The sequence below is a fragment of the Carcharhinus amblyrhynchos genome, chromosome 2 (genome assembly GCF_965287045.1).
Source record: "Carcharhinus amblyrhynchos chromosome 2, sCarAmb.v2.hapA, whole genome shotgun sequence".
Lineage (NCBI taxonomy): Eukaryota > Metazoa > Chordata > Chondrichthyes > Carcharhiniformes > Carcharhinidae > Carcharhinus > Carcharhinus amblyrhynchos.
In genome coordinates this window covers 11,597,385-11,610,600 of record NC_137325.1, presented here as the reverse complement: position 1 = coordinate 11,610,600, position 13,216 = coordinate 11,597,385, and the positions used below count along the sequence as shown (strand labels likewise).

The 13,216-nt window shown below is 38.7% G+C and overlaps 1 protein-coding gene across 2 annotated transcripts in view; it reads left to right on the top strand.

Moving 5' to 3' along the window:
• Positions 1-13,216, top strand: part of cdyl (chromodomain protein, Y-like) — a 189,792-nt gene that overhangs the window by 119,786 nt on the left and 56,790 nt on the right. For both annotated transcript variants that reach the window (XM_080202092.1, XM_080202087.1), the window contains exon 2: positions 12,290-12,956. In XM_080202092.1, the coding sequence (XP_080058218.1) occupies positions 12,290-12,956 (667 nt within the window). The remainder of the gene's footprint in view (positions 1-12,289; positions 12,957-13,216) is intronic.

The window sequence follows — 13,216 nt, the reverse complement described above, 5'->3', positions numbered from 1 at the left end:
CAGGGATCTGGGTTCAATTCTGGCCTCGAGTGACCGGAGTCTGCACTTTCTCCCAGTATCTGCATCGTTTTCCTCTGTGTGCTCAGGTTTCCTCCTACAGTCCGAAAGGCGTGCTGGTTAGGTGCATTGGCCATGCTAAATTCTTTCTCTGTGTACCCGAACAGGTGGCAGAGTGTGGTGACTCTGGGATGCATTTGTACAGTAACTTCTTTGCAGTGTTAATGTAAGCCTACTTGTGACACTAATAATTAAACTTCACAGTGCCAAAAATAAAATGCTAGGAGCTGCTTGACAAAACCTGCAAAGAAAGGCAAAATATCGTCGCATACCTAATATTATCTGAATGCTTCAAAGGTAAATATGCAGAGATCTGTGATTCTGGTACCTAGTATTTTCTTTAAATTACAATTCTTAATGTCTGTTTCTTTGTATAAGCTATCTTTCTTCATCCCTTTTAACATGTACAAGTTTTATACAATGTCTGTCTTCAGTTGTCCAACTGGATGGGATTGCTTTTGCTTAGTCCCAGTTCTGTCTATCCAATTGTGACTAGTTATTCACCTGCAAAGATTTTCCTTCCAGATCCTGCAATGTTACCACTGGAGTCACACAAGGATCTGTCCTTGGCTCCCTTGCTGCCCCTTGGCAAATCATCCCAAGAACACATTAATAGGTACCATGTGCCTCTACACCCTGTACTACCTCACCACACCACCATGACGCCTTCACTGCCTCTAAGTTGCTGTCTGCTGTCCAATTTTTGTTAAACAGAAATTTCCTTGGGAGATTTACTATTGAAAAAAACTGAAGCCAGGAACTCTGTATCCTAGCCACCAGCTCTTAACCCTATCCCTGAGTCCTGTTTGAGGCTGAACCAAACGCCTCAGCTGAATTCTCAATCATATATCCTCTACGTCAGCAAGACTATTTCCACCACCATATCATTCATTGCCAGTTACGAACCTTCCTTCAGCTCATCTAAGTTGAGCTCATCCATAAACCCTCTTCTTTCTCACTGATGACCAGCCTCCCCATGGTGCACCCACCATGATCTCCTCCTCCCTGGCTGTCCATATCCTAATTTACACCAAGGTCATTTCATTACCTCTGCTCACTGTCCTACACTGACTCCTGATTCACAGTGCTGTGTGTTTAGCATTCACGTTTTTATTTTCCCGCTCCTTCCATGGCCACCTTCTCCACTCACCCCCACGCCGTTCTAGCCCCTCTGCGCTTATTCTGACCTCTTGCAAATTTCTGATTTTTTTATCTTTACTACATTGGGATTTGGCAGCTGAAGGCATAGCCACCGAAGTTCTGGAATTCTCTCCTTAAGCCTCATTGTTTGTCTGCCTATCTTTCGTCCATTTAAGATGCTCCTTAAAACAAAGCTTTTAGCCATCAGTCTAATATCCATTCATGTCTCTTGGTGTCAAATTTTGTTTGACAATGCCTCTAAGGAGCACCTTTTTTATATAAATGCAAGTTGTTATATATACACACCAGCATTGATTTCAGTACAACTGCCAGCAGCAGTTGAAAGTTCTGTAGTTGCTTACTATGGCGTTGGCTCTACTTTTTTTTTTCTCCTGAATGCTATGTGATACTCCAAAATAACCTGTTCATGCAAAGGCTTTCGTAGTTTTGATTACATTCTAGTTCTGATGTGCAAAGGTGCTTACAAAAGCAGAAAACTTGTACCTGACCAAATCCAGTGCCTGAGGTATTGTCCTGCTTGCCTGGTTGTGCCTTTGAGAATTTGATTTAGTAATCTAGTAACTTGAAACAACCTCCATGTTTGATTTTGGGTAGCATACAATTTAAATATGTAGTTTAAAATGACAACTATCAGCACAGATGATGGGACATTTTTAAAGTTGTGCGGAGTTACGTTGTACTGAAAATATTTAATGTGTTCAGCAGTGCACCCAAAATGAACAATTGAATTAGACAGGCAATGACTTGAATAAAGCTGGTAATTATTTCAATGGTGCAAACTATTAAGAATCTGACTTTAGGGAATACCTAGGTTGCTTTGATTGCAAAGCTTTATCCTCAAATGCATCTTTTTAAAATTAATCTGGGCATAATACAATTGAACATTCTTGCAAAGTTGTCATAATGCTCATGTTTTCACCTGAGTACAATAAAATTCTGTTAGATAAATGTGTAATTATTAATATTAGCATAATTGTCCATCTTACAATTTTCGTACCAGATACGAGAACCAACTGTTACATAATAACTCGATCTGTTTTTATGTAGATCTTTGAAAAACTTAAATACCTGTAACATTTCAATTCCTGCTCTACTAGCAAAGATGACCTAAATGGTGCAATTTTGTAAGCAACCATTGAAGAATTTTTCTTTGTCCTGACCCTTGTTTATTTGTAACATTTTAATCCTTGAACCAAGTTATACTAGAATTTTCATTTTAAAATTCAAAAGATTTCTCAGACATCTCCCAACTCTGCCAGTGCAAAGAAAAGTAGCCCGACTATTAAGGTAGGAACAACAGTGGGCATATTTATGCTCATTTGTTGAAGAGTAAATCTAATAATAATTTCCAGTATTCACAAATGAGCAATTAAATGTTGAAATAGGAAAGATGCCCTGCTTTCTGAAGATGTCACCTATACTGAACGCTCACTGAGACACCAGGCGCTATAAGGTGTGATATTTTGGCCTTGGAGGGAGTGCAGAGGAGGTTTACTAGGCTGATGCCGGAGTTGAGGGGGTTGAGCTATGAGGAGAGGCTGAATAAACTAGGCTTGTACTCGTTAGAGTTTAGAAGAATGAGGGGAGATCTCATTGAGACGTATAAGATGATGAATGGGATGGATAGGATAGAGGTGGAGAGACTCTTCCCGCTCAGAAAGGACAGTAGGATTAGGGGGCACAGCCTCAAGATAAAGGGGGGGCGGTTTAGAACGGAGTTGAGGAAGAACTTCACTCAAAGGGTGGTGAATCTCTGGAATTCTCTGCCCGTTGAAGTGGTGGAGGCTACCTCGCTAAATATTTTTAAGACGCGGGTTGATGGGTTTTTGATGATAGAGGGGATTAAGGGTTATGAGGAGAGGGCGGGAATGTGGAACTGAGCCACGACAGATCAGCCATGATCTTATTGAATGGCGGGGCAGGCTCGAGGGGCTAGATGGCCTACTCCTGCTCCTATTTCTTATGTTCTTATGTGAACTTTTGATAGCGGTCCTCAAAATTGCTGGGACAGAGTTTGGGTGTGACCTTTCAATTGTAAGTGAATGTTTCATGGTATGATAGTCCTAATTTTTGCCAAGCAATTTCTAGCACAAAGTATTTGCTCAGATTCCCCCACCCTCCCACAAAATCCAGTTGATTACACAGTTGATTGACCTGTTCACACAGATTCCAAACACCCTGCAGAGGGCACTGTGCTGCTTCGGCTCTTGAGTTGCCACATGTCACAATGCAATTTTTGAACTTTAAAAGTCCAGCAAAGTGAATAAATCCATAAAATGCTAAACTTCATCGTTACTTAATTTTTGATGTAAACTTGCAGAATGAAAATCAATGCTAGAAGTACAACAATAACATTTTGTGTGTAGTGAGTAGTTCTGTACTTTGCAGTAAAAGTGGATATTTCGAACATAAGAAATAGGAGCAGGAGTAGGCCATCCAGCCCTTCGAGCCTGCCCCGCCACCCAATAAGATCATGGCTGATCTGTCGTAGCTCAGTTCCACATTCCCGCCCTCTCCCCATAACCCTTAATCCCCTCGCTTATCAAAAACATGCTCACTGTTTTCCTGCCCTTCAATTTTCCTCACCCATCCTTGGGTCATTTTACAAAACAAAGGTTTAACATGTTACTAATGATTTGATTTTGTATGATTAAGCAGTTTAATGATTAAACAAATGGATTTGTAGTTTTGTCTTGGTGTTACCTATCAGTTAAGCTGACGAGACAAATTTTAAAATGTATTGTTATGGAGGAGAACATCCTGAATTTTTGTGATTACTACACAGTAGTAGAGAAATTAGCGAAGCTCAAGTAAAACAAAATACAGTGACCTGTTGGGATGTGTCCAAGAATCCTTGGAAATAGGAGAAATATCGAGGCTCTAGAAATTACATTTTAGGGTTGAAATTGAATGTGTGCTGATAGACTGGAAAATGGCCAAAGTAATACCCATCTTCAAAATGGCAAGCAAAGTGAATAAGGGTAATTATAGACCAGTTATTTCACATCTGTTGTAGGAAATATTTGGACATTTTTAATTACAATATTTTACAAAAATCTACATAGAAAACAATTGGTAACAGCCAATTAGGATTTTGGGGAGGAAGACTGCATTCGACAAGTATAAGTGCTTTTTGAAAGAACGATAGATATGGTGGATGGAGAAATGCAGCAAAATAATGTAAAGGAACTTTCGGAAAGCCTTTGACCAGGCATGTAAGTGGAGAAGATTTAAAAGTACAAAATTAGAAGGAGAGTAACAAATTTATGTTAAAGGTTGGGCAGAGGGATGAAAATGTTTTTGTTTGTTGTATCAAAATTTGGGTATATGGCGAGGTGAAAGTGTTCAATTTTGCTGGTGATATTAAAATAGATGGCATAGTAAATAAGTCTGAATACCAAAGATACTTGAAGGTGATATTAATAAGATGATAGCACGGGGGAAACATGAATGTTGAATCTTAATGTCTGCATATGTAATATTTGGTGCAGATTTGCAAAAACATGTAAATCTATGTATTGGTGCAGGTTGGGTAATGTGGATGGGCATGTAAAACTTCAATACAACCAAAACTGGGTTGTGTGTAGGTTTGTGCTCTTGAGAAAGGCAGTTCAGACAATAAAGAGCAGATTCATGAGGCTTTTGCCTGATATAGGCAATGCAAATACAAAACAAGACAATTTAAGAGGTGATATGTTGGAAGAGGTTAAAATGATGAAGGAACAGCACAATGTGGGTAAGAATAGACCTATGCTTCTCATTCTCTTTGATTTAAAAGTTGAAAGTTTTGTTCAAAGCTGCCAGTGATTGAGCAGTCTAAAAGAGGATGTGGGACACAATTACAGATTATAATTTTAAGAATGGTAGTCGGACTTGTGAAATGTATAATTGGAGTTATTGATTAAAGCAGAGATCTGTGAAAACATTTAAGGCTTAGTTACATGTAATTGTACAAAAAAGGGAAAATAAAGAATTTTGAGAGTCTGGAGCAGACCCTCAAGTGTTTGATACAATCTCTGGTTAAAAACCAGCAACTTTTTGTTTAAGGTAGACAAAAAGTTGAGTTAAGAGAATAACGTTTAACAGTTTTTGAACAAACAAAATAAACTAAACTATCAAAAGGATGAGACAGTTTACAATATCTATTCAATATTTTAACATCCAAGGTTAGTATGTGATGCATGTGAATCACCACAAACTGTGGACAAACTCGCTCACTATACTGCTCAATCAATGGGAAATGCAAGTGAGACAGTTCCCACCAATTTCTCAGCCACCTTTGTAGATGTCACTAACAGTGAGTCAACAGATCTTGTTGAAACTGTCTCACGAAGAATTCCAATCTTCACCTTTGAAATTCTAACTTTGGTGTCCTCGGTCACTCCAACTTTGATTTACCTGCTCACCTTGCAGGGTTCCAATATCATCTCTTGTGACTTTGTTCCCTTGGATTCCCAAGATTGCAATCTAACATCCACTTGCAAGCAGAACTTCAGCTGTTCAGCTACACTGAGCAGAGCACTCCTATTTTAAAGGGGTTCCTTTAGCCCTAAAAGCCCACTGTACAGCCACGATAATCTTCTGCCGCCTTCAATCTACAGGGCTTCCCCCACGCCTTTGTTGCTTAGTCTACTAATACCAACCCTTTTTCTGATTTGGTTCTTCTTCATCATCCACTCCTTTCTCCCTTTTTAAGTAGGACCTGTCCTTCTCCCTTGCCTGGGACTCACTTTTCGGAACCTCTTCCTGTCTCGTCTTGTCTGGGTGTCTCTGCAATTTGACATTTTGCTCCTGGTCACATGATCCAGTTTTTGTGCTGTTTTCCTTTTTGCACAGATGTGCTGGGCCCATTCCTAGACTCAAGTAACTATAAAACATCATCTTACCACCACCTACTGCCAGTCTATGCACATGAAAACCTCTGAGGGTTGTAGGGAGAGTTCCTGGCTCCCACTCAGTGGATATGTTTTTGGATCTCCTTAACAAAGGCCATTGGAACTGGGTGTGCACATTGAATAAGAGTTGTTGCTTGTCAAGAGGATAAAGCTAGGCTGTTCAGGAAGCACATCTCTACACACAGCGGTGAAAATCTGGAGCTCTGCCAAAAAATCTGTTTAAGGCTGGAAGGGCCAATTGAAAAATGTCAAAACTTGAAGACTGATAGATTTTAGGCATGAGTAATTAAAGATCATGAAACCAAGACATACAAATACAGATAAGCTTTGATCTAACTGAAAGGCAGAACAGACTCGAATGGCTTTATAACCTATTCCTGTCCTAATGTGAAGCTCTATCATATTAGTCATGATAGCAAAGCTGTCTCAATGCATCATTCACATCTAGTGACTAAACGGCAGCTGCTTGTATTGCAATCTTCATTTAGGATCAAAGAACCAAACTTTCAGCTCAGACTTCATTGCATTATGGATTTGAATCTGGTCCACACCATTAACTAGAACTTAAGTGTCAATAAACACAACAAAATGATTTTCCTTCTGTAACAATGTGACCAAAGAAAATTAAACTCTGTGCAATATACATCATTATAAGTGTTTTTTTTCCATTTGAAGTATATAAATCCACTTGGTCAAGAAACTTTCACTAATAATGGAGTCTACAAAAAAGTGCTGAAATACAGCTTTTGGAAGTCTCGGATGCTATTGTTTAAGAGTTGTGGATCAGCACGTTTTGTATTAAACTAATTAGTTCGTTGGTTTACTTTAGCAGTCTGGCTAATGGGACATGCTTGATGTACTTGAATTCTGAAGCAGATTTCCTTATGATATCGCATGATCAAAAATATATAATTGCTACTCTGCTAATTTATTGCCATCATTTACAGATCATTGTGTGTTGAAATTATCTTAAAGTATATAAACATTGTATTTTTCCAGCAATGCTTTTGGAAGGACATATTAATTCTACAGTAGAAGGATGCAATATAGAAAATATTTGAGTTCAGTAAGTCCTTATTTTGGGCTGTAGTTGCAGGCCTAGAAATCATAATTTCTAGTGAAACGACTTTTTGAATAATGAGTTACCACTGGAATTGACACAACTGAATTATATTCCATTTTGTCTGAAAAAAAACTGTACAAGTTGAAATACTGTACCATGTGCAGCACTGCATTTCTAGCTGAAATAATTTACAAAATAAAATAAATCTCGTATAAATTCAAACTCTAACTCTCACCAGCCTCTTTAAAATCCCCAGTTTCACTGTCATGCTGATGGCTTTTCTTGCTTTCTTTGTAGCAGCAGTCATGTTACCAGCACTTGCTAGGCATTTCTGGCTCACATTTGAAAGTAATTTAAAAATCTCACCCACAGCAGGCTCTCCTGAAACTCCCAAATTTAAATTTCAAGTTTTTGCTTGCAGAGAATAAAACAACTCTGGTTTTGGGTGCCTCCATGGTTTTAAAAAATCTCAAGTGTTGCCTTGAATAGAGTACAAACAGCCTCTGTAATGGTGCTGATTGAACCGCAAGACCTGACATTGAACAAAGGGCATTGACACATGATGGCAGTGGGTAGTGGTAGTGAATGAAGACGGGTGGCAATGGTGCTCAACGAGGTGCACACAATGAAAACGAACAGGATGATGTGAGGAAAGCGACTGTTCGAAACTACTCTAAAGCAGAAATTGTGTCTTAAATTGGGGGAAATTGGCCGAAAATAACTTTAAAACTAAATAACTTAAAGGGGGTGACTTAAAGTGAGGACTGGCTGTATATATGAGTTGCTTTATATAGTAAGGTACCATTTAGACAACTTTTCAAAGTGCTGGTGTTTGTTTTTCCTTCTGTACAAATTTGCATTGTATTCAAATTATTTCTAAATACTGCTGTTTCACAGCAAAGGGCATAATAATAGAGCTCTTCCTGCAGTGGAAAAATGGGAAAACCGTGTTGAACATCAAGCTCAGACTTGATGCATCCATCCATCTATGTTTTCCGTCACAGTCTGTAACACACTTGCATCTCAATCAGAACCTTGTGAATTCCCAGCTCAATTCTGTGCTGACTGAATGCGATGCTGTTGCCAATTTCAGCCAAGGTCCCATTGGCCCCTTCAGGTGGATTTAAAGATCCTAAAGCACTATTTCAAAGAAGAGTAGGTGTTTTCTCTCTTGGATACTTATTGCTGTTTCAACATCACAAACAAATCATCTGGTCATTATTGTAGGAACTTTTTCTAAACAAATTGGCAGCTGCATTTCTAATCCATGGCAGAGTGGCGCAGGAGTCATGGGGCGAATAATGTCTTGGTCTAAGTTGCTTCATAATTTCTTTTTTCGTGCTCTTCAAGATTCTGAATTACATATGGAAGAGTACTACTTACCTCCTGTTAATTTCATGCTTGCTGCAGCTCTGTTTTAAATAGTTTTAAAGCTAACCCATTTTTTAGTCTTCTTGGAAAAAAATATTTAAAGTTGGATTTTATGGTCCTTTTACTAACATTTTGCAAATATTATGGCAATATTTTATTACTTAATGTTATTAATTTATGTCTTAAAAACGTTAAAATTAAGTTTCTGGCTTCAATATTAAATTTTGTTTCTCCATGACATTTTGTCTAAGTGCTGAAGTTTGCTGCATGTTTCGCCTTTCCCAATATAACTTCAGGTGTTAAACATGATTTTAAGTTGCAGTTACCAAGACCCAACCACAAATATGTCTGTGGCACAATAATGCATGCATCCTCCTACATCCCAAACATGATTGCACATCAGAAGCACCTAACTGGTTGTGAAATAAAAGTAATGGGATTTTCTGAAGTTGAAAGTCGCTATATGAATTCAAATTATTTTATCAAAGGTAACATTTTTTAACCTTGGAAAGATTTTAGTAAGAAAATAATAGACATTCCTGACTTAATTGTTTACTTCTGACCCTGGTTTTGATTCTCATTTGTAGCGTGTGCTATGATCATTCTCCCCTAAATGTTTTCCTGACAGTTCTTCCACTTGATCCACCATATTCTACTGACCAGGTTAAGCAATCCAATTTTCCTTATTGGGCTGGAAACATATTGAACAAAACATTTCTTCTAAATACACTTCAGAAACTCTTCTCCCTCTCTGTCCTTTTACACTATTACCTTCCCAGTCTATTTAAGGATATTCGCTCCTCCATCCTGCTGCAATTATTACTGCACTATGGTTTGTGCTTCTCATCAAATTTGTTCCCTTAAATCTTTCCCACTGCTTTAGCCTTGTAGAATGAATCCAGTAGTGCCAATATTTCTTCTCTCCATGCAAATCAACCTAAGCCCCATATAATTTCAAAATGGCTTTAATTAATACTCCAGTTGCTTTGTAAAGTAGTGAAGGCTAACGTACAATTTGCAATCCCATTGCTCACTGTAGCTGTGCATTAACTTCTTGTGATTGTGTACGAGGCAACCCAAAGGTTTCTAAATCCCAATATTTCCCAGTCTTTCAGCATCCTAGAACTTCAGGAGGTAAGGTTGGGGTATGGGAGAGGTGGTTGTGTTAAGTACATGTAATGATGATATCCAAAACAAAATGGCAAACAGTACAATTTCTATTACTGGCAGACTTTTAAATGAAATGCATGAACAATTTTAATCATCCCAAGATGGACTGGAATGAAGATCAAAATAGTAGATGTTCATTGACCTGAAATGTTAACTTTGTTTCTCACTTCGCAGCTGCTGCCTGACTTGCTGAGCTTTATTCAGCATTCCCTTGATGATTTCACCATACATCTGGGGATGTTCAGTATGGTGCATTTATAGTTACATTGCAGTGCTCCAAACTAGAATTAAGACAATTGTGATGATTTTTGGCACTTAGTTGGCTGAAGAAACAATTATCAAACAGAGGCATTGATGATATTATGACAGCCTTGGTATTGCAGCTAGTATCCTGGCTTCTGTTGTTACAACTTGTATGGCTTGACTATAGATCCAACAGTTGCGCAGATTTTGAATCTAGCACTGTCACCAACTTAATGCTGGAAAATATTCAGGCGCGCAAATCATTTTGAGTACTGCTGAAGAAAGCTTAGACTATTAATAGCAAAGATGATTGGAAGCATCAGTGGTAAGATAAAAAAGAGCTAATGTTTCAGAGCTGCCAGACCTGCTGAGTATTAGAAACATTTTCTGTTTCAGAATTCCAGCATTTGGTTTTTGTTCATGACTCACTACTGCCTGTTTTCATCTGCTACCCATCGTGTCACAATTGCAATTTCTGACACGTGTCTCCCTACCTTGTTCCCTCTGCTCCAGGCAACTCCTGATCACGTTCCGTAATGATCTGATCTCCTCAGCTTGTTGGCACGTTGAGCTCCCAATGGATTTAGGAAATATAGCAAACAGTGGCATTTATCCACGAGCACTTCAGAACAATACAGTGGAAGGTTTCAGTTCATTATGTGTTGATTAAATCGTATGTTTGGTTTATTGCACATTGCTTTTTTGCATAATATTCCATTTGATTCTGTTATTCTTGGAACCTTATTGATCGGACAAATCCTGCAGCAGAGGCTTTGCCTGAACATTACGAGTGTCATCTAGATCCTTTTGAGTAATTCAGTGAAGTAGATGCAGTTCAGTGTGGATTGACTTTGAGAGCAAGGAGCCGAAAGACAAAGTCTGTATTAAGTGAATCATGCAGTATGCTGATCAGAAAAGCTGAGGTTAATGTGGATAAATCTATAAAGACCAGTTAGGAGGAAAGCGCAGGTAAATCTGAAGTAAAACCTTATGATCTGCTAATTGTTTCCAGTGTTCTGCAATTTTTTTAGCAATGGACTAGGTTGCTGATAAGTAAGATGTGAAGACATTGGAGAGAGTGCAGATACGATTCATGGCAATGGTTCTAGAGTTCTTAGGACTGCTATCCTAGGAGGAAAGAAGGCCGAGGAGAGATTTGATGAAGAAAGGTATTAAAAATCCTAGATGAGAGTAAATGGAAGGAACTGTTCCCACTTGTGAGAATCGAGAACGAGAGGCCATAGATTTAAACTAATAAAAAAAATAGCAACTTGATGTGTAAACAAGTTTATTTTCTAAGATCTGGAACACACTACCTGAGACTGGTGGAGGCAAATTCAATCAAAGCATTCAAAAGGGAATTGGACTGTAATCTGAAAAGGAAGAATGTGCAAGGTTATGGGGAGAATTGCTAAGGGGATTGCTCATTCGTAGAGCTGGCACAGACAATATGATGAATGACCACCTCTTGCATTGTAACAATTCTATGAAGTTGCGTACTGATCAAAAGGGCCACAGTGTATTTGTTTATAATCATTAATCATTGGAAGGATAATGTGGATTAATGAGTTTCAGTCCTGGGGGAAGGTTAAGAAAGTTAGGCATGATCCCTTTGGATGAAGGGAAATGGCAACAATGTTCAGAACTATGGAGGGGATTGGGAAAGGTGCTCCTGGCAAACAGAACAAATACCACATGTCACTAAGGGCAAGAATTTATATTGAAAATTGGACAGTAAGTTAAATTAGATGGGGGTTAATAGACCATGGAAAAGTTATTGATACAAAAGTCGTTTGAATATGTTGGAGAAACAATTTTTCTTAGAGCGAATGTTTGAAGAATATGGTGAGAGGACAAGAAGATTGTGGGTAGGGTGGGTGGGAGGAGGGGGCAGGCTTGTCAGACGTACGGTTAGCAGTGGTCTTTTCTAGTCTATCTTTCCATTCCCCTCGTAAGGTGGGTGAGTATGATTATCATCAATCAAAAACAGTTGAGCTTTTTGAGCCTTGTGATCTTTACCTGCTGCAAAAATTTATTTGTATTTTTAGTTCTCACTATATTTTCTTCTCATACTCCTAATGTATAATTGTAAACTATTGTGTTTTCCATGCATGCTTTTTGCATTTAACTGCTAGTACATTTCCTCAACAGATTATAATCCTATTATACTTTGTGGAAATGTTAAATAAAGTCTGGACACAGTTCTAGACTTCGTCATTTACCTGCATTACTCCTTTATGACTGGAAGAATAGAGTTAATCCTCGTTATTTAGCGCCTAATCCACAGCGAGTTCTGTGTCACTGATTCCTTTGTTTCCTGATTTAATAGGTAGAGAGAATTGTGGCCAAGAGGAAAAATAAAAAAGGGCGAACAGAGTACTTGGTCCGATGGAAAGGTTATGACAGTGATGATGACACATGGGAACCAGAACATCATCTGGTGAACTGTGAGGAATATATTCTGGAGTTTAACAGGCAGCACAGTGATAAACAGAAAGATGGACCTTTTTCCAGAGCAAACAAACACACTCTGAACAATGCTCGAAAACAGATTTCCCGGTCGACCAACAGCTCTCTATCAAAGTCTTCTCCCCGATCACCTGGAATTGGTAAAGATTGTGATTCAAAAAGTTCCAGCCAGTTCTTGACAAGTCACCAGAAATATCGAAAAACCAGCTCTCAGACTTTCTCCAGTAGGAAGACAATGGACCTCACTAAATCTGGCATCAAAATCCTAGTTCCCAGAAGCCCTCTAAAGAATAGGATAGTTGTTGATGGTTTTCAGGATGCCTCATCAGATAGATTTGAGCAAATGCCACAGAATCCGGACTCTGTAGCACCAGACCTAGCTATTGAAAAGCCGTTTGGAGCTTTGCTTGTCCCTGGAACAGAGAGAGCCAGAATGGGAACCAGGCCAAGGACGCAACCATTATCACCCCAGCTGCAACTGCCAGTGACGGGAGCAACAGCTTCAGCATTGTCATTTAATGGAAAAGGTAAGTGTGGATGTGTTTGCATTAATATACTTTAATTTTGCTGAAAGCTGAATAATTAACCATTTAAAAATTTATTGCAACAGCTCAGTATGAAATATCAATTATTTCAAAGCCTCGAGGCTACATTCTGTAAATCTACAAAAGAATAAAATCTGTTCCAGTACATTCCCACCCAAAAAACTAAACGTTTTAACCCAATCTCTCTTCGGTTGCCATGGTGGCAGCTAGGCAATATTGCTTTTGGCATCATCTGTTACAAA